This window comes from Muntiacus reevesi, chromosome 10, assembly GCF_963930625.1.
Source record: "Muntiacus reevesi chromosome 10, mMunRee1.1, whole genome shotgun sequence".
NCBI lineage: Eukaryota > Metazoa > Chordata > Mammalia > Artiodactyla > Cervidae > Muntiacus > Muntiacus reevesi.
Genome location: NC_089258.1, coordinates 36,383,060 through 36,409,695, shown reverse-complemented (window position 1 = coordinate 36,409,695; position 26,636 = coordinate 36,383,060). Strand labels below are relative to the sequence as shown.

The following is a 26,636-nucleotide window of genomic DNA, read 5'->3' as shown; positions in this document are numbered from 1 at the left end:
GACAGTGTCTCAGGTGTTTGACGATGTCTTTGGACTCCGTTGGGCTTCTCTTCCGGTCGTCATCCCCAGTTCCCTTGATTGCTTTTCATCACTTGAGTCTGCTTCTCATGTCAGACTCAAGTCTTACCCCAGCCATTCTGAGCGTTCGCCTCTGAAAGACCTCCAGTATGCCTATATCCTGCTTGATGTGTGTGTTATGAAGGAAGAACTTAGAACACACACAGACTGCTTTGCTTGCCTGCAGAATTAAGGATAGCATCCAAGTTTCTTGCTTCCAGACTTTTGGCTCTGCCCTGAGTCGCAATAGCGTCTATCTTTACTGTCATGCTCATAGTATTCAAAACATAATTTTTGGCTCATTAAAGGAAACAGGGGTTCAGAGGGAACGTCTCTTATCAGTGTCACACAGCCAGTAGTTACGGAACCAGAATTTTAAAGTCGTGTCTGTGTGGTCCCATAGGCTGTGGTCTCAACAAGCAAGCTGCAGAGATGACTTCTTCTTTGGGCTCCTTTCTCTGTTTCTTGGACATGGGCAAGCCTGTTCTGTCATCAGTGGCCTTTCCTGGAATCTCGAGTCACCTCTTGTCACTATCTTTTTCCTCTCCTTTCCTTGATGACAAAACAGACTGTTCTGTTCTTAACCTCTCAGTCACTTCTCAGCCCTTTGGAAGTTGACTTTGGTTACACCATCTACTTGATGTTGGTGTCCGTTTACTCACTCCAACACTCTCATCTCAACATTGTTTTAGAAACATTGATTCATTCTTAAAAGAGCTTGGGCTGGGTTCCTTTAACTTTAGATTGCCCAACCTGAATCCTTTCCGGAAATCAAGGCTTCCCTTCGGAAACTCAGAGGGAATGCCAGGAAGCGGAAGCACGGTGGCTGCCCGACGGTGGGTGCTCACGCACTAGTGAGGCTGTCCGTCCTCCCCTGGTGCCTCGCCGCTGCCGTTTCTCAAGTGTGCGGGTCCCGTTTTCAGTGGAACTGCAGGAAACAGGGATTAAGGGTGTGTGTCTAAGGTAGTTGTGTATAGATCTATACTTATATTTATCTATATAGATAATTGCTTTTTTTTTATTTTCAGGACGACATTAATGTAACATTCAAACGAAAGACTTTTTAGTGAGATTTTGAAATTTTAGGTGTTTTAGTGAGTTGTTTCCCCATGGTTTGGAGTCCGTCAGATCTAGATTTGAATTCCATATTTTATGCTTACCTGTTGGATGTTGCCAATTCCATGGACACTTTTAAAGGGCTTCCCTGGTAGCTCAAACCGTAAAGAATCCACCTGCAGTGGAGGAGACCTGGGTTCAACCCCTGAGTTGGGAAGATCTTCTGGAGAAGGAAATGTGTACCCACTCCAATATTCTTGCCTGGAGAATCCCTTGGACAGAGGAGCCAGGTGGGCTACAGTCCATGGGTCACAAAGAATCGGACAGAACTGAGCAACTAACACATATGCACGTTGGATGTCAGTAGACAGGTAACGTAGCCTACCTGAACTTCATTTTCTCTTCAGTCAGATGGGAATGATAAGATTTGCTGCTTAGACTGGTTCAGGATATTATATTGGGTGGCATGTGTGAATATGGGCAGTATAAGAATCAGATGACCGAAAAAAAAAGAATCAGATGACCTAAGCTTACATTCTTCTTTTACTGCATCCTAGGGAGCTGTAACTTAATCATTGCTGAGAATCTCAATGAGGAGGGTAATAGTATGTAACTCACAGAATTGTTGTTAGGTTGAATATGATAATATATGCAGAGCGCTTAGTGATGCCTAGTGTGATTAGAAACTTGATCCGTATTAATTGCATCTTATCCCCTTCCTTCGTCTTCTTCCTCTTTATCCCCTTTCTCGTTGTTTTTTCCTTCTCCTCTCTCCTTCTTCAACTCTTGCTTCTGATACAGCATCTAGCACAGAGTAGGTGCAAAGTAACTATAATCACATTACCCTCCAGCTTCTGCTGATCAAAAAACTAAAAGGGTAGCCAGTTCACAGACACTAGGATAGGCCTGCTTTCCCAAAGGCAGACGTCATCTTACTGTCTCTGATAGTTGGTTCTGATGACATGTTTTTCTCCATTGGAAAAATACTACAAAGAATAAAAATAATTCTGAGCATGGATGTGCCTAGAATCACTGTTGCCTGTAAATAGTTATAAATAACAATGGTACTACGTTCCTAATAAGCAATAATAATTCATCATAATTATCTTGCTTCCATTTGGAGAATATCCAAGTTTAGAGCTTTGTCAGTACTCTGTAATTATCAAATATATGTGTGGACATGTAGGTGGTTCTGGCATTATTTTAGGCACTTTATAAAGGATTTTTATGCCATTCTTTATTGAGGTGTAGGTATCCATACATCCCCATTTTACACATGTGGGAATGAAGCATAGAGAAGTGAAGCCACGTCTATTGAGTTTGCTCCGTGATGACACCAAGACTTGATCCCAGGGGTTTGATTCCGAAGATCGTACTCTTATCCTCCATGCTCTGCTGCTTCTCCAGCATACATAGCGTGCTTTGCTGGACTAAGGGATCAAGGCTTCTTGGAGTCCAACTTATCAGGGTGGAAATATGGCTCCAGTGAACCTGTTAGAAATCTCCCTTTTCATAATTTCCTTAGCCAGATTTCCAAGGCGCCCTCTCCAAGGCAAAGATAAAGTCAGTGTGGGTCTAGATGAAGCACGGCCCCTCCTACCCCCTGACCTTTCTCTCCCTGCCCCCACCCACGGGCCCGACCACAGGGGCCCCAGCTGCTGGGGAGGCTGCCTTTCTCAGACGCCTCCTGAGGGAAGATGGGCGTACTGGAAAAGTGAGGTCACCAGTGACCGCAGAAGGGAAATTGCACAGTCCTTTACTCAGGAGCTCACCACGAGCTGAAGCTAGCGTGTAGCAACAGGAACGCCACAGTCTTGGACAAATCCCCCTCTCAAAACCTTCCCACCCGCCTCCCAGCTCCAGATGTCCTCACCAGAGGGGAGAGGAGTTGCTATCTGTCACAGGACAGCAGGCGCAGGGAGGCAGGTCTGGCCTGCTGGGTGTGGCTGGGATCGTTGGCGAAAAGCTTCCCTTAGGAAAAGTGTGTGAGTTCCATCCAGGTTTCCCCTTCCAGGACGGAGCGGGCCAGGAGCAACGCCTTGGAGGAGACAGGCTGAGAGGAGGAGCAGTCTGCTGGAGAACTCGGATCTGTGTGGGACTGAGAAGTCCTTGGCAGTTCAAGGTCACAGGGCAAGATGCCTTGGGAAGATGACTCATGGCTAGATGGATGAGGCTACTGATATGGCTGTGTCTTCTTCCAGGAGTTATAGCTGACATTTCCTATTGCTCATAATTGGTCTGCTATTCATCACTTTCACGATTGCTATCAGCTCAGTGACAGGAGGGACAAATGGTGTGGAGATAGTTTGGAACGCTGTGAGCACAATCTATGGCCCTGATGACTGAGCAGGTCTACGAGGATAACACAGATTAGACATGAGAAGCTCCCAGTGTTCCAGTCCTCAGCATTTACCAGTCATTCATGCAACGCTTATTCCCATCACAGACATTTATGGAGTACCTTCTTTGGTCCAGGCCTTGTGCAAGGAGCTTATGAGAAAATAAGGCAATGAACTCACAGTTCAGTGGGGAGAACAGGCATGCAAATAGATAAAGTTCTGTAGTTCATCAACGGATGTGCCGTCCAAGCTGCCATGGAGGCCTTGAGTTCTGTTGGGAAATCAGAAGAGAGTTTTCAGAGAAGATTGCTGCCGTAGTGGGTCTTAACTAATGAGTATGCTTTGTTTAAAGGTAGAATGGAGGAAAGGTATTATAGGCTGAGGGAAGCCATGAGCAGAGGCCCAGTGGCATCAGAGTCTGTTGCCTGTCTGGCTCATGACAGGTGGCTCCCAGAGATGGTATGTAGGGCTGGGGAGAACTGCAGTATAGGATGTGATGTTGAAGAAATTGCACAGTATCACTATGTGAAAGGCCCTGGGTGCCAGGCTAAGGCACAGAGTATTTATTTTTAATGTTTTCGATTTTTTTTTTCTTTTTCATGAATAGAACTTTTTAATAAATGATGAAAGAATTTTACAAGATAAGTGAGAGGGGATGAAAAACAGACCCACGCTTCCCATAACACTGTTTGGACATAGCGACACAGAATATTTATACCTGTCGCATTCATAGCTCTTTTACTGGAACAGAAACCCAGCTGAAACTGCCTAAAGAAAGAAGTTATCATAATGCTATAGTGATTTCTCGTGTAACTCAAAGACTGAGCTCGCAGGATTAAATTAGCTCCCAGTGGTGAAACATTTAGGCTTTGGAATTTGACACACTTAAGCATGAATTTTGGGCTTCCTTCGTAGCTCAGTTGGTTAAGAATTTGCCGGCAATGCGGGAGACTTGGGTTTGATCCCCAGGTCGGGAAGATCTGGAGAAGGAAATGGCTACCCACTCCAGTCTTCTTGCCTGGAGAACTCCATGGACAGAGGAGCCTGGTGGGCTGTGGTCAGTGGGGTTGCAAGAGTTGGACACGATTTAGTCATTAAACCAGCACCACCAAGTGTGAATTTTGCTCTGCCAAATACTGGCAGTGTGACACAGGCGAGGAACAGAGTCCCCGGGGCCTCAGTCTCATCCTCTGTATAATGGGAGTGATGGAAGTACCCGAGTCAGGGCACTACTGTGCAAATGAAATGACTCCTCACGCCAAACACTGAATGCTGTGTCTGGCAGATAGTATTGCTCAACAATGCTCACTGTTACTTTTAATGCTTTAAAGCCAAGCACTTCATCTTCTCCCTGAGACGGATGAGAGCTAAAATATAGAGTGAGCTGACAAGAAAAATAGCTCTTTGCCTGAGGATCATATAATCCTATCATCTCTTCTCTGTACATCTTGGGAAACAGGCCGCTGACAGAGGCCCATGCGGGAGCGTCTCGGTGGGTTGTACGTTTATTTCTCTAATATTTTTTCATTTAGCAGAGGCACGTGTGGCCAGAAGGGGCTTGGCCACCTCTCAATGTCTTCCCTGTGTCGCCCAGATTAGCAAGCTCTTCTGTCGGGCTCTCATCCTTCAGGCGAGAGTGGCTTGGAAAGCGCAGTTTATCCTGACAGGGGAAATTAGGCGTCGTTCCTGTGATTTATACAGCCATAGATCGAGCGCACAGGTTCTCATACAGGAAACGGGTCCTTGCCCATTAGCGTGCCTTCGCTGTGTGGTCTTGTGAATGGGGGGCTCTGACTCAGAGGCTGAGACTGAGGGGTGGGGTAAGGGAGATCCAGGGACAAAGCCTGGGATTCAGAGTTACAGAGCCTCTGCCCCGCCGCATTCGGTCTGGGGGACCTGGACTGGGGTGTCTTCTCTGGCCCTGCGCGTGCTCATCTGTAAGGATGACGGGACAGGAAGAACTGACGTATCCACAGGTTGCTAGGAGTCTTAGAGGAGCTAACAGAGCCCCAGCAGCAGCCCTAGAGTAAAGAAGAGCGTAATAGGCGTGTGTCTTCTTTATCCCCCTCCTCCCCTCCTTGAAGACCGTCAATGGCATGCTCAGCATCTGGGCTGTCTTCTACAGAGAGGATGCTAACTGACGGAGTTTTGCGGTCGGCTGTATTTCTTAGAGCAGATACACATTCCCAGGAAGACCGCCGGTATAGAGTGCAGAGAGTCGCTGTATACTCCCTGATTTTCCCGCATGCAGAGTCTTCCCCACCACGGACATACCCCACCACAGTCGTGCGTGTGTTACAATCGTGAGCTGGCACTGACCCACCATTAACACCCGAAGCCCACGGTTTACATGAAGATCCACTCTTGGCGTGCCTTCTGAGTCCTGACAAATACACAATGCCACGTATTCACTGTAATAGCATCCTCCAGAATAGGGTGACTGCCCTAAAATCCGCTGTACTCCCCCATTCCTTTTTCCCTTCCCCCTCACCCCTACCAGCCACTGAGGCTTTTGCTGCCTCCTTAGTTTTGCCTACTGGCATGAACTTTTAAGGGATCCCGGGTAGTTGGTCTAGGTTGGGAAATTTTAAAGGGGGTTGCAGGATTGTGAACGACTTTATCCAGAACACAGATCAGATAATGATCAGAAGCAGTCGTGTTCTGGGATGTATGTCCAAGATGAAGCAAATGCAGGTGACAGTAAGGCCCAGAGAGGGTGAGTGACTTGCTGAGGTCACACAGCAAGTTAGGCAGAAAATGTTAGAGTTCCCTGGGATTCTCCTATCTGGATCACTCATGCTCTATGGCCTCTTCCTGTGAGACTCTTCACTCCTCTGGCTTCTGTTACATTGAACTATATGAAATTGCTCACATGTGACTTAAATGTAGGTGACAGTTATCGATTGCATTTTCATTGGCCCATTCCCATAGGTGCAGTGAAAAATCTCAGGATACGTTAAATGGAATCAGGAACTTAGCAGTTTTTTAAAAATGGATTGTCTCCATCAGATTATGTGTTTGGAGGCTTTGCATTTCAGAGCACCGGCTCTAGAGCCAGACTTCCTGGCTTCACATCCTGACCACACCACTTACTAGCCCCGGGATCTTGGGCATAAATGTAAAATGGAACATAATAATCATGCCTCCCTTTCAGGTTGTTGGGAGACTTAAATGAGTTAATGCATCTAAAGTACTTAGGGTTATTGTGAGAAATAATCCATGTAAAGCATTTAGAACAGTGCTTGGCTTGTAGTAAGTAAAGAGTCAGACATGAGTGACAGCGACTGAACACACACACGCATGCAATAAATGTTAAGTGCTATTACTAATATCCTCTAGTGAGTAAGAATATTGTTCATGATTGTAGCATCAGAGGACCTGAGTTCAAATCCTTGTTCTACCCTTGTTAGCTGGATGACTTTGAATAGGCTATTTCACCCTTCCAACCTGTTTCCTCGTCTATAAAATGGGGATAGTGATGGTAGAACCTGCTTCATAAGGCTATGGACAGGATTGAATGAGATGATGTGTATTAAAGTGCTTACCACACTCTCAGTAACTGTTGCTATTATTATGTTTGTTTCCTATCTAACAGCCTAAGAAATTAGTGGCTTGAGCCTAGTCCCAAGGGTTGGCAGCCTCGTATAGTGAATGTGAGTTGGTATGAAAACCTTAGTTTGTTTTCTGCCAGATGTGTGTGGTGTAAACTTGGACAAGTCACTTTTCCTTTGGGGCCACCTCGTCTGTGCATCTGTGAAGGCCAGTCCACCTCTCAGGCCACTTTCAGGTCTGGAGTGCCGGGGATCTGTGGCAGTGCGTGTGCGTGTCTGCACTGCAGGGCTCTCTACTCCGGGGATCTGTGGCAGTGCGTGTGCGTGTCTGCACCTCAGGGCTCTCTACTCCGGGGATCTGTGGCAGTGTGTGTGCGTGTCTGCACCTCAGGGCTCTCTACTCCGGGGATCTGTGGCAGTGCGTGTGCGTGTCTGCACCTCAGGGCTCTCTACTCCGGGAATCTGTGGCAGTGCGTGTGCGTGTCTGCTCTTCAGGGCTCTCTACTCCGGGGATCAGTACGTAGTTTCTTTCTACTTCCCTTTGCTCAGCTAGTTCTGACTCTTCTCAGTAACCCTTCAGGATTATTCAGAAGTGAATTACCTGCTGTTCAGTTATTTACTGCTATGCAATCCCCCAAATTGGCAGCTTAAAGTGATGATCATTTTATTGTCTCTAATGGTTCTAGGGGTGACTGGGCTGAGCTGGCAGTTGTGTGTTGTTGTTGTTGTTTTTTTTTTTTTGGTTGCATTAGTCTTCATTGCTGCACATGTGCTTTCTCTTGTTGCGGCAAGTGGGGCTACTCTTCATCGCGGTGCACGGACTTCTCATTGCCGTGGCTTCTCTTGTTGTGGAGCACAGGCTCTAGACATGCGGGCCCAGCAGTTACAGCGTGCGGGCTCAGTACTTGTGGCTCACAGGCTTTAGTTGCTCCACAGTATGGGGAATCTTCCTGGACCAGGGATTGAACTTGCGTCCCCTGTATCAGCAGGCGGGTCCTCATCCCCTGTACCCACCAGGGAAGTCCTTGCTGGGCAGTTCTGACTTGGTTCCCTCTTGTGGCTGCAGTCAGCGGGTCTCTGAGGCTCACCCATCTGGCAGATGACCCCGGCTATTGGCTGGGACCTCAGCGGGTCTATTGGTGCAGTGCCTGCTTGTGGCCTCTCCATGTGATCTGGGCTTCCTCACAGCATGGTGGTTGGACTCTAAGAGTGAGCATTCCAAAAGACATGATGTGGAAGCTGCCAGTTTCTTAAAACCTGAGCCCAGAAGTTGAAGCAATAGTATCTGGTTTGGTAAAGCAATTGTAGAGCCCAGACTCAAGGGGAGAGAACCTGGATCCCACCTCGTGATGAGGAAACTGTCAAAGATATTTAGGGTCATGTTTTAAAGTCACCACAACTGCCTTCCTACTCTCTTTGGGAATAAGAGACTAAAGTCAACCAACATTAACCACTTCTCTTCCCAAATCTGTTCTCACACATCTGTTTTAAGTATGCCGCCATTGATTAGTAACAAGAGGACCAGTTCCTCTCCTCACTGTCAGGACAAACCAGCATCACTTATTTTTTTCCCCAAAGAATGCGGGCTCTAGCCTCTGGTCTCCAGCCCCTGGTTTCCAAGTCCTGTAACTACCAGCCCAATGAGTGAGCGACATTTCCTGTAGACAGTCTAGGGGGAGTGCAGATGACTATATGGCAGGTGGCTCAGATAGACCCTAATATCCAAGAGGTCCAGGCCAGGCTCTAAAACACTGTTTCTGTCTCCACACAAGCCCTGCTCTGATGCCCTCCTCAAGCTTCCCATGCACATCCATCCTAGTGCCTCCTGACGAATCAAACATGGTCAGCATGGGCTCAGGTACTAGTCTCCCTACAAAACTAGAGTGCCAACCACCCCATTTCCTCCCATCTCTCTCTTGGGCCCTATGAGCATCTTATTTTAGATCTGAGTACTTCCAGGGCAAACAGGTATCCACCTACTCTCCTCCAAGCAGTAATCCCAAATGTCTCCAAAAGGTATCCTACCAGCAAACCCATCCCAACCCTCTTTTCAGTGACTCCAGGGAAACTTAGTCTTTTTAAGGTGATCAATTGCATTGCTGTCATCTCTTTTCCTGGAAAAAGAAAAACAGCCGATATACAAGTTCATTCTTTGGCCGAGCATCCTATTACCTATGTCTATGGAATTTAACACATATTTTGGGGGCCCTATGATGTGTTGACTCCTTTGCTTGCAGCTGGGGGGAGAGAGAGGTGAATCAAATATATTACCTTGGCCTGGAAGAGTTCCCAGCCTGATATGCAAGAAGTGCACATAAACAAGCAAATTGCAAGGGAATGTGAAATGTGCAAAAATTGAATGAGAGGAGAGAGAGATAGACTCTCTCAAGTGTGATGGATCCTGGTGAACAAAACATTTCCTGGATTTTAGCAAGGAAACATAAGCGGGGACAGGGCATTTTAGACCAAAGGGAGAGTATGAGGAAAGGCTTGGTATGGGGCAGTGCACTCCTGTAAGATACTATATGCTGGCGCCTAGAGCAGCAATGGTGGGGGGGAGATGGGAGAAGAGCCACAGGCTGAACAACAGAGGACTTTGAAAGATTAAGAATTAGAGGCCTCAGCCAGAATGTGGTGGAGCTTTTGAAGGGGTCCAAGCAGGGTGGGTGGAATAGCAGTGATGTTTTAGAAAGCTGCGAGAGGATGTGCTGGGGAAGGTCGGAGCTGGAAGGCTAGTTGAGGTTATGACAATTGCCTAGAGAAGAGGCATTATTCACCCACACCAGGAAGACATCTGTGGGGTCAGGAGGGAGAAGTTGGTTTGAGACATATTATGAGGTAGAGGGAGGAGTCCAGAGTAACCCCCCAGTTTCTGGCTGGAGGTACCAAATCGATGCAAGATACAAGTAATCTTAGGGGAAGGAGAGCATCACCCATACACGTTTTCCTGGCTTTATGATGTCATTTATAAACTTGGTTCATGTCATTCAGCATTCCATGTGAACTTTTAATTCAATTTAACAAACATTGACTGATTTATGTTACCTGCTAGCTGCTATATCAGGCATGAATAGGGAACGTGGGGTTAAAAAGGTAGTCTATTTCTTTGTCTCTAGAAGGCCTTTCATCTCCTTGACCAGTATGGCTTGAACAGCCCCAAGACCATGCTTATTAATACTGAATATAACATATTCATCAAGACTCGAGTGAGAAGATCAGGGCATCTTTGTAGTTACACAAACTAGAACCATCTCAGTGTCAAAAGTAGCAGGCTTGGTGTCAGCCCCTGAGTATAACTGTCAATGTAAAACAGAGCTACTGTAAGTATAGAATACAGAATGTAATTCATTGGCTTAGTGACATTCCATTGTATATAGATGATCCCAAGTATCTATCTTAAATACAGAGTGTCATCTTGAAGTTTAAGATTCCTAAGACATGGTCAGAATTTTTAGAGCTGGAAAGTCCTCTTCCTTTGCATTTCCATAACCTCTGGCATGAGTTACCTTCATAACATTTGACCCATATTAATTGTAATTGTGTATGTCTTCATCATTAGACTATGAGTCCTTTGCAGTTCCCAGGAGGGCTTCTCAGGTGGCCCAGTGGTAATGAATCTGCCTGCCAGTGCAGGAGACGAGAGAGACATGGGTTCAATCCCTGGGTCGGGAAGATCCCCTGGAGGAGGAAATGGCAATCCACTCCAGTGTTCTTGCCTGGAAGATTCCATGGACAGAGGAGCCTGGCGGGCTACAGTCCATGGGGTCACAAAGAGTCAGACAAGACTGAGCACATGTAAGTCAAGTCCTTTGAAGTCAGTGACCGCGTCTTGTTCATCACCTTTTTAGCATCTAGATGGCATATGGTACGGAGGAGGAAGTTCAGTGAATTAAACCTTTCAAAGTAACACTTCTGTGTCCTCATTTTACAGATGGAGAAATTGAGGCTTAATGAGAGAAATAGCTTATGCTGAGTTCAACTAGAGAAGTAACAACAGGGTCAGGAATAAATCCCTGTTTATTTTGATTGCTTAACATTTTTGTGGCTGTTTTCTCATCCTGCCGGGCTTGGTTTGCTGGCTAATTAGCCAGAAGTTGGAAACATTCACTAGGCAGTGAGCAAACCTTCATTGTCATGAAAACAAATGGCCATGCAAATGTAACCCTTAGCCCTGTATTAAGTACAAGATTTGTTTCTTAAGTCCCTTCACTTATTCAAATGCTAGGAGTCAACAATGCCTCCAGTGTAAGGCTTCATTTTCCTCTGAGAACATACGCAGACGCACACACACACGCACACACATGAACAGCACATAAGCAAGCTGAGCAGCTGAAAAGGATGTTTTGGATGAAATCTTGGCATTTATTGCTCCTGTGTGACCAGAGATAGTCAAGGTTGCCAGAATTCAGATGGACCTTAGTTCAAATCCCTACTCCTCCATGTATCTGTGAATGGGGAGAGGACACCCATCTCAAAGGGACATTTTGAGGATTAAGTGGAGGAACAGTCATTTCACTGCAGAGTCACGCTATCGCCATGAATGAGCCAGCTAGCCTTTCTGGGTCACTGTATGTGCATCTGCAAAATGGATTCAATTAGATGATTTACAGAGTCCCTGGAAGCTGGAACATTCTATGCTGCTTCTCCCTGGGGATCTATTTGGATTTGGGATGAAGTGTTGCAAGCACTGGAGACATAAGGGAAGTGTGGACCTGAACTGACGCATGCTGGCTCCTGCTGCCTTGCAAGGGCTCCCTGTCTGATGTAGGCCTTTTATCAGAGTGCGTTTGAGCTCTGTCCACGGTTTGCCTGGCCACCGCTGCAGTCCCCATTCTGTTCCCCGGGGTTTGGGAGAGAGCCAGTGGATGTGGAGATCCACAAGCAGGGTTTCTTCCCAAGAGCTGCTTGGATGGTGAAACTCACCAAGTCCGGAGAGATTTCCTGTTTTGTTTTTCACAAGCCCCAGTGACTATTGATTACAAAAACCACACACACACGCACACACACACACACGTGTGTGCACACACACGCACCAAAACAAAAACACATACACAAAACAGGATGTTCTCTCCCCTCCCTTTGCTGGAGTCCAAGGCAATCTATTGCCATCTGTGTCACTTTCACCCATGGCTCTGGATTTCCCCATTATGATAATTAAGCCCTCAGCTCTAGCTGGAGATGTTACAGAATCATAAGCCGTGAGCAGTTTTACATGTTAATTCAAGTAAGGGGGAGACTGCGAATGGACGGCGGAGGAAGTCCGACAGTCAGAGTGACCTTCTGCCAGCCCATCTGGTTTCTGCTCTCTCGAGAGCGCCCCCTCTGGTGCTGGAGGAAAACAGACATTTATTCCTAACATCCGTTGACTTGTAGTCAACTCCTTCAGTCGTGTCAGACTCTTTGTGACCCCATGGGCTGTAGCCTGCCAGGCTCCTCTGTCCATGGAATTCTTCAGGCAAGAATACTGGAGTGGGTTGCCATTTACTTCTCCAAGAGGTCGTTCCGACACAAGGATGGAAGCTGGGTCTCCTGCTTTGGCAGGCAGATTCTTTTCAGTCTGAACCACCAGGGAAGCCAACTTTAGGTAACGTAGTGATATCAAATCTTAGTAAGAACAATGTTGTTGTTGTGTGCCAGACTCTGACCCACATAACTTATATGCAAACACTGAATGGAATATTCTTATACTTAAAAAGTTGTTTACTGGGAATTTTGAGTTTAACTTGGCATCCTATGTTTTTATTTACTGAGTCTGGCAAATCCTACTTGGAACCAACCCCACTGTCCCAAGTGGTTAAGTAGAAAAGACCTAAGATTCTGAGTCACAGAGGTCTGGGTTGGGATTCTGCTTTCACCATTTGCTTGCTGTGTGATCTTGGGAATATTACTTCACTGCTCTGGTTCCTCATCCTCACCTGTCAATGAAAATCACAGAATCTGTTTCTCAGGACTATTGTGAGAATTCCAGTTTAATGCCCTTAAAGTATCTTACACTGTGTACTTAGGTGCTTCACGAACACTGAGCGTGCATGCTAAGTCACTTTAGTCGTGTTCGACTCTTTACAACCCCATGGACGTTAGCTTGTATCATAGTTCTTTTTTATTTCTTTGGGTGGCTATTCTTAATGCGGGAGACGTTAGATCATTTCTTCATCCCTTAGGAGAGAATGTGAGTAAGGACATATGGCAGGAATAATTGAAGCCTTCTCGTTGAAGGCTTACACGGTACTGTTTCTGATACACGTCTTCTCCTTGTAGGTCTGTGTTCTTTGCTAAGGAGACACACCCACTTTACACGAATTTGCTGTGCTTGAGTCTTTTGAACAATGCAAGATGGAAAAAGTCTCACCTGGGTGATCAAGTGTCCTTAGGTATTGTGAGGCTTTAAAAAGTACACAGAAAGTAAAAAATCATTAAAGAAAAGAAAAAGGAAGAAAGCGTGTGGAACCTGTTGCCTGGCAAAGAATAAAAGATCAACACTCTCTGGAATTCCCAAGTTTGAAAAAGAGCTGTCAGACATTCTGAATCCCCAGTGCCATGAAATGGCAGTATAGATGGAGTGATTAAAGTAGAAAGCATGGAGCTTCCCAGGTGCCTCAGTGGTAAGGAATCCACCTGCCCGTGCAGGAAATGTGGGTTCCATTCCTGGGGTTGGGAAGATCCCCTGGAGAGGGAAATGGCAACCCACTCCAATATTCTCGCCTGGGAAATCCCATGGACAGGCTACAGGCCACGGGGTGTCAAAGAGTTGGACAGAACTTAGTATCTGAGCACACACGCAAAGCAGAAAGCACATCTGAGCCTAAGCGTTACAATCGGTTTTTCAGTGTCCGTTTATTTATTCAATAAATCTTGACCGAATAAGTGTTCTCAGTCTCATGAGAAGACTCATGTGGATAAGGCGTGGCCTGTGTTCTTGGTGAGATCAGAGTCTGTTGGGTGAGACAGGCAAACGGATGTGTTGGCTAGCTGTGATGTAGCATGCTGTGGTGTCTGGAAGAGAAACCTGCTTCCAGGCTTAAAGTCAAGGTAGGGTTCCCTTAGGAAAGAAGGGTCCATCTGAAAACAAAAGAGCAAATTGGTTTCCAAGATGATGGTGGGGTTGAGAGTATTCCAGTAGAGAGGACAGGGTGTGTTTTTTAAAAAAAAGAGCAAGAGACAATGAAGCACATTGCAATTAAATAGAACATTGATCACCATTTAGAGCAAGGGTCAGCAAACAGTGATCTTCAGAATGAATCCTGTCAGCTGTCTTTGTAAATAAAGTTTTATTGGAACTCAAATATGCCCATTCATTTAAAGTATCGTCTATGTTACTTTCATGCTACAAAGGCAGAGTTAAGTAATTGTGGCAGAGACTGGCCATAAAGCCAGAAATATTTACGGTTTGGCCCTTGGCAGAAATGCTTTGCTATCTCCTGATTTAGGGCACACTTTTCCTAGATAGGAATTCAGTGTTGATGGACATGGTAATGGTTGCATGAGTGTGGATGGTAGCATACAAAGGAAAATCAGAGGAGTGGTGAGAGATGAAACTATGGAGGTGGTCAGGAGCTAGAGTAATGGATTTAGAGTTTATCCTGAGGGCTCTGGGGAGTCTCTGAAGGTTTATAAGTAGCATGGTGAGGTGGTCAGACTCCTACAACAAGCAGTGTGCTGAGGTGTTAAAGAGGGCAGGGTTTGGAGCCAGACTGCCTTGGATCAGATTCTAGCTCCATCAGTTACGAGCTCCCATCAGTTACCAGAACCTCAGACAAATGACAAGGCAGTGGTACCCCACTCCAGTACTCTTGCCTGGAAAATCCCATGGACGGAGGAGCCTGGTGGGCTGCAGTCCATGGGGTCGCTAAGAGTCGGACACGACTGAGCAACTTCACTTTCACTTTTCACTTTCATGCATTGGAGGAGGAAATGGCAACCACTCCGGTGTTCTTGCCTGGAGAATCCCAGAGACGGGGGAGCCTGGTGGGCTGCCATCTATGGGGTCGCACAGAGTCAGATCCGACTGAAGCGACTTAGCAGCAGCAGCAGCAGCGGACAAATGACTTATCTTCTGTATGTCTCAGTTTTCCAGCTGGTAGAATGGGAAATAATAATAGTTATTTTTTTAATTATAGCTATTGTGTGGGCTAGTGAAGGTGAAATAAGTCAACATAGGTTGAGTGTCAGGCCCAGGGGAGGATTTCAAGGGATGCTATTACTGTTCTGCCTCAATGATCATTCTGGCTACTGGGTAGGGAATGACGCAGCGTAGAAGAACCTGGTGGGAGAATGCTAGGGACTTAGGCAGGAGATGGTGCCCTGTGCCCAGGAGGACTGTTCTGAAGCTTGGGCCAGCTACCGTCGTGGCTTCTGGGACTATGACTCTCTACTCCCCACCGTTGTCATCATCCTCTCTCTTGTTCTCCTTTGTTCCAGGCCTTCAAGAGTGCGCTGATGAGCTCTTACTGGTGCTCGGGGAAAGGGGATGTGATTGATGACTGGTGCAGGTGTGACCTCAGCGCCTTCGATGCCAGTGGGCTCCCCAACTGCAGCCCCCTCCCGCAGCCGGTGTACGTATGTATGGTCCCTCTCCCTCGGGCCACCCCTTTCCACGAGCCCACACGCCTGTCCTGCCAGCCCCAGCCATGGCTTGCTTCTCCCAGGGTGCTTCAGCAGAGGCCCAAAGTCTCCGGGGGCCTGCTTCCTCCTTTCAAGAGCATGGCGCTTTGGCAGAACAAAATCGCGGCTCAGGGGTAGACGCTTACACTGCAGCATGTGCTATTTTAATAGCGCCGAGCCATCCATCATTACTTCTTTGAATTCATCCATTCGGCAAAAGTTTGCTGGATACCGACTACTGTTTTCTCAGGTCCTGTGTTGACCACTTGGGCTACTGAGATAAAGGGTAGGACATTTTCTAAGGAGCTTTCTAGTATTCATTCGTTCAACAAATAAGCTCTGAACCCCTGCTGTGTGTCAGACACTGAAGAGTTCATTCATGAGCAAGACAGGCAGTGTGTGCACTTAGGGGGTTGACCCTTCAGGGAAGGGGACAGATGGCAAAGCAAAAACAGAAGCCAACATACCATTTAAACGTTTAAATAATGAAAACATGCGAGAAAGAGAAAAGAGGTGCTAATGGAGAGAACAATACGGGGAGGCTGTAGTTGGAAGAGGGGGAGATAGTCTGCAAGCCTCTCTGAGAGGACCTGAATCGGAGTCAGACTTGTCAGGCAGCCAATGGCCACAGACATGGTTCAGGAAAAAGACAGAGCCCATGGGAAAGCCCTGACCCCGGAAATTCACCGTTTGAGGAAGTAGAGGAAGGTCATCATGATTAAGGGAGTAAGCTTAAGAAGGAGGGTGGAGTGGGGAGCAGAGGAAATCCGGGCAGGAACCAATATTGAGGATCCCTTGTGAGGCAGTCATTGAAGAGTTGGCGGCTATGGTGGAGAGAGAGAAGGAAGCCGGGCTGGGGGACACGCAAAGTCACCGTCGTGTTCCTGTCCCCAGCTTGCTGTGTGACTGTGCAGATCATGCTCTTTTCTGGACCTTGCTTTTACCTCTGTGAAACGAAGGGATTGCACTTCCTTCTCTCAAAGGCACCCTCCCCGTTCTCACCTTCGAGCATTCTGTTATTTCTTGCTTTATAAAAGGATTCCTGACCTCTGTGAGGGGTTATTGATTTAAGGATATTGAAACATTGACTGTTATACTGGGGGACTGAAAAGAATGTCAGGGAGGCTGGAAGGTACTGTGTCTGAAGGCACTGCCAGTTTAATTGACAACGAAGCATCATGGAGAAATAGTTTAAACAAATGGCAAGCTAATCGATTTTCTGTGAGCATGTACTCTGCGGTTGGATTATTTTACTGGGTTCCACATTGATCCTGAAGGGTAGCTCTTCTTATCCCCATTATAAACAAGGAGACAGAGGCTGAAAGAGGTGAAATTAGTTGCCTAAGTATATGTAAAGGGTTACTGGTGGGATGAATCAGAGTTTGAAACCAGACTGAAACCCATACTTTTTATTTTGACACATGCACACTTCCTCAGGGCCCAGACAATACTGGCTGGCAAAAAACCCCACCTTCCCTGTCGCCCCCACAGGCTGCGGCTCTCCCCAACAGTAGAGCCCTCTAGCACCGTGGTCTCCCTGGAGTGGGTGGACGTTCAGCCAGCTATCGGGACCAAGGTCTCTGACTATATTCTGCAGCACAAGAAAGTGGACGAGTACACAGATACAGACCTCTACACGGGTAAGTGGAAAGCCCAAGGCTTCCTCTTTTGTTGAGGTGGTGTGAGAGAGGAGGGCAGCTGGGATTATCTGAATGCCTCTGCAGACTTGGTGTTTTTTGAACTGAGAAGGCATCGGGAGGTGTCATTGTTTGGTGTCTGTGACCTCCTGCCCCCACCTGTGTGGGTTTTGGTGTGATTTTCAGCAGGCGAAGGTACCAATGTGTACGTGGAAAGCATTTCTGAGTCTCTAAGTTGGATCCTCAAAGTCGTATACTAAAGTGTTAGTTAATTCAAACAAGGCTTTGACCTTTTCTACTTGGAAAGGTCTACAGGTTACCTTTTTGAAGACCTTGATCTGTAAATATGTTAACTCTGGGACTGAGATAAAGACGTTCAAGAGTTTCCCGTTTCTGCTGTGGTATGCTGAGATAGTTGTCTTTTGTGTTGGGGAAGAGGATATGGAAATCATCCAGACCTGCAGAAGAAGATGGGAAAGCGGCTTTTGAGCGCTTTGTGACCATTCGCTTAGTCTGACTCTCTGTGACCCTTCTGTCCGTGGGATTCTCCAGGCAAGAAGACTGGAGTGGGTGGCCATTTCCTCCTCTAGGCCTGAGTGCTTTGAGTATTCTTAAATAGTGAAATTTTGAATATTCTTAAATACAAGAGGCTGCTTCATCCTGAAGGTGGGTCTGCAGGGCTGGTCTGGCTTAGGGCAGGCGGGGAGCCTAGGTCTGGAATTGAAGAGCTGCAATTGAGGCTGGGCCTTGAGGGCAGGCCTGGTGCCGGTGAGTGTCCGGGGCCTGGGACTGTGGGAGCCAGCCTGGTTCTGGGGTGGGTCAAGATCTGGAGTTGGTGCTAGCTGACCTCATGCTGGGCCCAGATGGAAACCTGGGTTCAAGGGTAGATCCCTTGGGGGCCTTTGGAGCTGGCAGGTGCCGAGGTGGGATGTGGGCCTGGGCTCAGGGGGGCCCACGGGGAGCCTGGTGCTACAGAAGCTGCAGGGGCCCTGGCCCCAGCACTTGCTGGGTTGAGCCAGAGGCCTGGATCCACACAGACATCTCCTGGGAGCCGCCTGCTGACTCTGGAGTGCAGGTGGAGTGGGTCTCGGCTTTCTCTTTCCTTGCGTAGGGATGGTTCTCTCTCTGCCCTGGGCTGCTCAGGCCTGGGGAAGAGGTTATAGCAGTAACATGAATCTATCTTTCTGACCCTTCTCAAAGCATTTTTTTGGGTTACTTTTGTGCTTCACCTGGGAGCTACAATCTCTATTTACCTAGAAACCTTAATTCTTGTGGATCTATTTCTGTGCATGGACAGTAATTCAAGTTGATATTTCGGTTCAAGTTGTCCCCACAGTGCTGTGATTCGGATGGGTTCAAATCATTTTTTGGTGGATATGGTTAGAGGGATGATGGGGCTACCGCGGGTAGGGGGAGAGAGGCAAGTGTTAAAAATTCTTAGGTCACTGTTTTGCTGATAGTAGGCGCTGAACAATTACCAAGTCTATTTTTATAGATCAAGTCATGAATCCCAGAGAGGTCTGTGACCTTCCCGAAGTCCCAGAGCTGGTCTGTCTTACTCAGAGCACAATGCTTATATCTTTATTTATTATATTTGATGGTAACAAGCTGAATGCTAGTTTGCTGCTTTGCTTTAATTAGAAAATGAATGTTGAATTGTGTGTGTCACAGTTTATGTTTCTTAGTTTGTTAAGATGGTAAATTATATTGATACATCTTCAAACCATTAAAAAAAAAAAAGCCTTGCATTCCTGGAATAAATCCCACATGGTCATGATACACTTTTTTTTATATATTGTTGTCCTTGTTGTGTTAAAATTTTGTTTAGATTTTTGTATCCTTGTTTGTGAGGGGTTTTAATCAGTAGTTTTCTTGTAAAGCTTGTGTCTGTGTTGCTGTCAGCATAACTCTGGACTCTCAAAATAAATTGCTAGACTCTTTTTCATTTTCTCAAAGAGTTTGGGTAGATTCAGAGTTTGGGTGGTATATTTTTAAAAATTGTTTGGTAGAATCCACAAGTGAAATAATCTGAGCTTGGAACTTTTCTTGGTTTAAGTTACTAATTTAATTCTCTGATAGATACAGGGCTATTCAGGCTATGTATTTCTTCTTAACTGATTTTGGTACCTTGTGTATTTTAAAGGATTTATCTATGCCATGTAAGTTATTGTTAGTGATATTCTGTTATTATTTTTAGTATTTATGGAATTTACAGTGATGTCAATCTCTTATTCCTGCTATTGGTAATTCCTTTCATCTCTCTCTCTCTCTTTTTCTGATCTGGAAAGAGTGTTATGTAATTTATTTATCTTCTCTAAGTGCATGCTCGTGCTCATTCACGTCCAACTCTCTGCGACCCTTTGGACTGTAGCCTACCAGGCTCCACTGTCCAGGGGGTTTTTCGGGGAAGAATACGGGAGTGGGCTGCCATTTCCCCCTCCAGGGGATCTTCCCAACCCAAGAATCAAGCCTGTGTCTGCTACGTCTCCTGCATTACCAGGCAGATTCTTTACCACAGAGCACCTGGGAATCCCTATCTTCTTAAAGAATCAGCTTTAATTTCACCTATGTTCACTGTTATTTTCCATTTCTTTGATTTCTACTCTGATCTTTGTTGTTTTTTTCCTTTTGCTTATTTTGGATTTTGTTTGTTCCTGTTTTTTTGTTGTTGTTGTTAATTTTTAACTTGGTAGCTGAAGTTGTTGATTTGAGATTTTTCTTGTAAGACATTCTAATTTCCCTTTTGTTTTCTTTATTGACTCATGGATTCTTTAGATGCATATTACTTAATTTCAAAATATTTGGAGATTTTTAAGATATCTTTCTCATCGAATTTTAATTTGATTCTACTATATCAGAGTATACACTTTTTATGACTTTAATTTTTTATGTTATTTTATAGTGGAGTAGAGTTGATTAACAAGTTGTGTCTTAGGTGTATAGCAAAGCAATTCAGTTATACATATTTTCAAATTCTTTTCCCATTTAGGTTAGTATAAAATACTGGGCAGAGTTCCCTGTGTTACGCACTAGGTCCTTGTTGATTATCTGTTTTAAATATAGCAGCGTGTACATGTCAGTTCCAAATTCCTGATCTTTTCCTCACCCTGATCCTTCCCCCCGATAGCCATAAGTTCGTTCTCTATTCCTGTTTTGTTAATAAGTTCATTTGTATTGTTTTTTGTTTCGATTCCACATGTAAATGGTATCATATAATATTTATCTTTCTCTGACTTCACTTAGTGTGATAATCTCCAGGTCTCTTCATGTTGCTGCAAATACATCATTTCATTTTTAATGCCTTAGTAATATTCCATTGTATATATGTATCTCTCTCTCTCTTTTTTTAATCCATTTCTCAGTTGATGGACATGTAGATTGCTTCCATGTCGTGGCTATTGTAAATACTGTGGCAATAAATATTGAGGTGTGTGTATCTTTTTGAATTATGGTTTTCTCTGAATCGATGCTCAGGAGTGGAATTGCTGGATCATTTAAAATTGATTGAGACTGTATTTTATGGTATCAAATTTGGTCTATCATTGTTTTCAGTGTCCAGGTTAAAATCATGTCTACCCTTCTATTTATTGATGAGTTTTTCTGTGAACACCAGTTAGATCAAATTTGTTGATTGTGATTTTCAAGTCTTCTGAATTCTTTCTGATTTTCTGTCTTCTTGCTGTTCAGTACTTGAAAGTGTAGTATGAAACCTCTGATGATGATTGTGGATATATCTGTATATTTATCCTTATAGTTCTATCAGTTTTTACTTTATGCATTTTGAAGCTCTTATTCACTGAATAAACATTTAGAATTTTTATATCCTCTTGATGAATTGATCCCTTTATTACTATGATATGGTTGTCTGTATCCTTTCCTTCTTTGTCATATAATAGATTAGGTGAACATCAATGTATGAGTTTATCTCTGTGTTTTCTATCCTCCATCGAGTCACATTTTCGTTTTTATGCCAGAGTCATACTGTCTTGATTGCAGTAAGTTTTTTGTGTAGTTTGAACTCAGGGAGCATGGTTCCTTCAGCTCCATTTTTTTTTTTTTTCCCCTGAAGATTGCTTTGGTTATTTGGGGTCTTTTGTGTTTCCATACAAATGTTGAGAAAAAAATGTTCTAATTCTGTGAAAAATGCCTTTGGTAACTTGACAGGGATTGCACTGAATCTGTAGATTGCTTTGAGTATTATTATAGTCATTTTCACAGTATTGATTCTTCTGTGGTATATCTCCATCTGTTTCTGTTGTCTTTAATTTCTTTCATCAGTATCTTATAGTTTTCTGAGTATAGGTCTTTTGCCTCTGTAAGCAGTTTATTCCTAGGTATTTTATTCTTTTTGTTGCAGTGGAAATGGGACTGTTTCCTTAATTACTCTTTTTTAAATTACTCTTTCTTATATTTCTTTGTTAGTGCATAGGGATGTAAGAGATGTTTGTGTATTAATTTTGTATCCTGCCACTTTACAATATTCATTGATTAGCTCTAGTAGTTTTCTGGTGACATCTTTAGGATTTTCTATGTATAGTATCATGTCATCTGCAAGCAGTGACCATTTTACTTCTTCTTTTCAAATTTAGATTTTGCTCATTTCTTTTCTTCTCTGTTTGGCCTGGCTAGGAATTCCAAAACAATGTTGAATAAAAATAGCAAGACTGAACATCCTTATCTTATTCTTGATCTTAGAGGAGATGCTTTCAGTTTTTCACCATTGAGAATTATGTTTTTTGTGGATTTGTCCTATATGACCTTTATTATGCTGAGGTAGATTCCCTCTATGCCCACTTTCTGGAGAGTTTTTATCATAAATGGGTGTTGAATTTTGTCAAAAGCTTTTTTTTTTTTTCCATCTATTGAGATGATCATATGGTTTTTATTAATCAGTTATGTTTGGTAGAATTTGTGTTTGAAACCATCTGGTCCTGGACGTTTGTTTACTGGAAGACTTTTAATCATAGCTTTAATTTCATTACTTGTGAATTTAATTACTTCATATTTTATATTTTTCCTGCCTCAATCTTGGAAGGTTGTTCCTTTCTAAGAATTCGTCCATTTCTTCCAGGTTGTTCAGTTTTTTGGCATATAATTGCTTGTAGTAGTCTCTTATGATTCTTGTATTTCTATGGTGTCAGTTGTAACTTCTGTTTCATTTTTCTAGTTTTACTGATTTGAGTATTCTCCCTTTTTTTCTTGATGAATTTGGCTAAAGGTCTATCAATTTTGCTTATTTTCTCAAAGAGCTTTTAGTTTCATTGAACTTTGCTATTGTTTTCTTCATTTCTGTTTCACTTCATTCTGCTTTTATCTTTATGATTTCTAACTTATTTTTTGCGTCTGTTGCTGCTGATGTTCTTTCTGTAATTGCTTTAGGTATAACGTTATGTTGTTTATTTGAGATATTTCTTGTTCTTAAGGTGGGATTGTATTGCTATAAGCCTCCCTCTTAGAACTGCTTTTGCTGCGTTGCATAGGTTTTGAGTTGTCACGTTTTCACTGTCATTTGTTTCTGGGCGTTTCCGACTTCCTCTTTGATTTCCTCAGTGATTCATTGGCCATTGAGTTGCATATTCCTTAGCTTCCATGTTGTGTTTTTTACAGCTTTTCTTTTTCCCCCCCATCATTGATTTCTAATCTCATAGTGCTGTGGTCAAAGAAAAGATGCCTGATACAATTTCAGTTGTCTTAGGTTTACCAAGGCTTGATTCATGACCCGAGATGTGATCTGTCTTGGAGAATGTTCCATGTTCTCTTGAATAGAAAGTGTATTCTGCTGCTTTTGGATGGAATGTCCCATAGGTATCAGTTAAATCTATCTGGTCTAATGTGTCATTTAAGTCTTGTGTTCCCTTATTAATTATTTGTCTGTGTGTCTGTCCATTGGAGAAAATGGAGTGTTAAAGTCCCGAACTATTATTGCATTAATGTCAGTTTTCGTTTTTATGGCTGTTAGCATTTGCCACGTGTTGAGGTTCTTCTGTGTTGGGTGCATAAATATTAACAGCTATTATATCTCCTTGGGTTGATCCCTCGATCATTAGGTAGTGGCCTTCCTTGTCTCTTGTAACAGTCTTTATTTTTGTCTGATATCTGTTCCGCTACTCCAGCTTTTTTTTAATTTCCATTTGCATGGAATATCTTTTTCCATCCCTTCTATCTTCTTTAATTGATTCCATTTTGCTTCTTTTGTTGACTTATTATAGTTATAACTGTCTTTTCTTTTATTAGTGATTATGTTAAATACATTCATATTTAATATATCACAATGTGCCCTCAAGTGCTATTAAAGCTCTTCATTACAGTAGAGGAAACTTATATGGTGTACTTTTATTTCTCTCCTCCAAGTCTTTATCTTGTATTGTCATACATTTTACTCATATAAAGATGATTCATAATTCATTGCTACTTTCCATAAAGAGTAAATTACCCTTTAAATATATTTAATTAATAAAATTAGTTTTGTGTGTTTTCTCATGTACCTACTTTTTTGATGCTCTTCACTCTTTCACATACATCCATATTTTCATCTGATTTCATTGTCTTTCTGCCTGAAAGATATCTTTTATTATTTTTATATTTCAGCTCTGTTAATGATGAATTCATTGTGCTTTTTTTTGTTTTTAAGCTTTTACTGCTGGATACAGTATTCTAGACTGACATACATTTCTGTTTGTAATTTAAAGATGTTGCTCGTATATCTTGCTTAAATTATTTGTATTGACAAATCTCTCTTATTTCTATTTTTGGTCTGCTATATAAACATACTCCCCTCCCCCGGACTGCTTCTAAGGTTTTTTCTTTACTATTGGCTTTGAGCAATTTATTATTTATTATGTTTGAGTTTTATTAAGCTTCTTAGATCTATGGGTTTAAAGTGTTATCCCATCTGGAAAATTGGGGGCCATTATTTTTCCTGTCTCTCCATCTTTTTTCTCCTTCAGTGACTCTAATAACGAGTGTATTTAGTCTAATAACGAGTGTATTTTTTTGTTTGTTTAATTTTGGATAGTTTTTAGTGCTCTGTCTTTAGTGTTTCCTGCAAAATCTAATCTCCTGTTAATCTATGTGGTGATTTTTTTTTTTAACTCAAACATTGTAATTTTCATCTTAGGAAGTTCAGTTTTGATCTGGCTAGTATATCTATTTCTTAACCTTTTTGATTTATGGAATAGAGTTATAATAATGGCTTTGATGTTCTTGTTTTATAATTTTAACATCTGTGTAAGTTCTGGGTCAGTTTAAATAGACTGATTTATCTCCTTATTATGTGTTGAATTCCCTTTTGCTTTGCATGCCAGGTAATTTTTGGTTGAATGCCAGGCATTGTGATATTTGCCTTGTTTGGTGCTGGATATTTTTGTATTCCTATAAATATTTTTTAATTCTATTCTGAGACACAGTTAAGTTACTTGGAAATAGTTTGATTCTTTTTGGTCTTGCTCTTAAGATTGGTTAGATGGAACCAGAGCAGTGTTTAGTCTAGGGCTAGTTATGTCCTACTACTGAGGCAAGACACTTCTATATATTCTACACAGGGGCCCATGAATTGTGGAATTTTCCAGTGTGACTGGGAGGAACAAGCACTGTTCTGGCCCCTCTGTGAGCAACGGGCATTGTTCTGTCTAACCCTCTTGGTTTCGTAGGCTCCTTATACACATCCATCAACCAGTACTCTGATGAGTATTGAAAGATCTCTTACATTTTCTTTCTGTACAACTCTCTTCTTTCCATTCTACTCTATAAGCTCTCTGTATTTTGGTCTTCCCAGACTAAGATCTCTGTCTTAATTTAGGGAGTCTATCAGGCATCTCCTTGCTGTGACCTAGAAGCTCTCTAAAGGCAGGAATCTGGGGAAGTTTTAGGGCTCACAGAATTTGTTTTCCATATTTCAATATCTCTGACCTCTGATGCCAGATTTTCAGTTTTAAAACTCAAGTTCTTTTCTTTAAAAAAAAAAAAAAAGTTAATATTTCAGGCAGTAGGGTAAATAAATCTAGTCTCTATGTCACCATCTAGTCCAGAAATGGAAATCTAAGATTCTTTCTTCTGATTGTTTAGGAACCAGTGTTCTTACCTAGGAGTTCTTTTTTTCTTTTTTTTTTTTTTTTTGATAGAGATAAACTTTTTCGTTACATGATCTGGGAGCACTCTACAGATATTACCCCTTCTTCTTCCTGCTACCCTTCATAAGTTTGAAGATAATGGCATATCTGCCACCATCTTTTCAGGTTCTTCTAATTCTTCCTTGTGCTACTTGACCTTAATTCTCTCCACCATCCAGTTCTTGAATTTTTCAGGGACAGTTGTCTTTAAAGAAGCAAGATAATGACTCGTATGTCTTCAATACCGACATACATAGACGTTTAATGTTCACTAAATTGAGTTGTATATGGGTAGGTATATACATGTCTTAAGTGTTCAATTCTGATGTTACTTCCTTGAGTGCTGTGTGGTCTTATGAAGTCCCAGAGACTAGCTGAGTACATCATAATCCTAAAATGTGCCATGATTAATTGATGCCCGAGATGATTGGCAGTGGATATCTGAAGCAGGATTCTTATCTACTTACCTCCATGCCACTTTTACTATATCTCAACAATCTCAAAGGTGAACTTGGACCAATTTTAACAACTTCAGTCTCTTTATTGAGCTTTATCTTAGAAAATGCAAGCCTAATTAAGGAGCTTGGGCTTCTTTATTTTTTGAAAACCTAGCTTCTGCTTTCAGCTTCCATCACGTCTCATTGAGAAATCAAGAGCCAGTCAACATCCTTTCTGAGTCTCAGGTTCCCTATCTGTGGAATGGGATAGCTACTAGCTACTTTGAGGGTCAAATGTAGCACAGTTCTTGGGACATGGTAAGTACTAATAAACTGTAGCTGCTTGTAATTTCCTTGCATTTAAAAAAAAGAAAAAGAAAAAAGGAAACTTCAGTGTTAGGAAGAAAATAAACAATAAAGTAAGGCTTAAGACGTGTTTTGTTAGCGCATTAGGATTACTCACACATTTGGCCAGGTGAGGCCAGAATAAGGAAATGTGGGCTTTCTCTTTGATCTCTCTGGATTTTTGCTGGCAGCCGAGTCCGGTGCTGTAATTGTTTATTCACAAGCTCATGCATGCGTGTGCACAGATATACATGCATACACACATTCTTTCTCTTTCTCTCACTCACACACACAGGCGCACACACATTCTTTATGACTGCCATCTGTTCAACACCCTTTTGAACTAGCTGTTGAAATGCTCACTCTCCCTCCCTGTCTCCCTCTCCCTCCCCCCACGCCTGGGTTTGGAGCAGCTTTCTCTCCTTCAGAGAGGCCATTGCTCTGTCCGTCCTGGGACTCTATCGGGAAAGCCAAGCGTAACTAGCCTCCTGTTCCAGTTGTTTGG

General features: G+C 43.3%; 1 protein-coding gene across 1 annotated transcript in view; it reads left to right on the top strand.

The window, feature by feature from the left end:
• The window catches only part of ASTN2 (astrotactin 2), a 984,610-nt gene that overhangs the window by 805,092 nt on the left and 152,882 nt on the right, over nt 1-26,636 (top strand). Inside the window, exons 18-19 of the mRNA XM_065946624.1 lie at nt 15,422-15,555; nt 17,096-17,244. Coding sequence (XP_065802696.1) covers nt 15,422-15,555; nt 17,096-17,244 — 283 coding nt within the window. The remainder of the gene's footprint in view (nt 1-15,421; nt 15,556-17,095; nt 17,245-26,636) is intronic.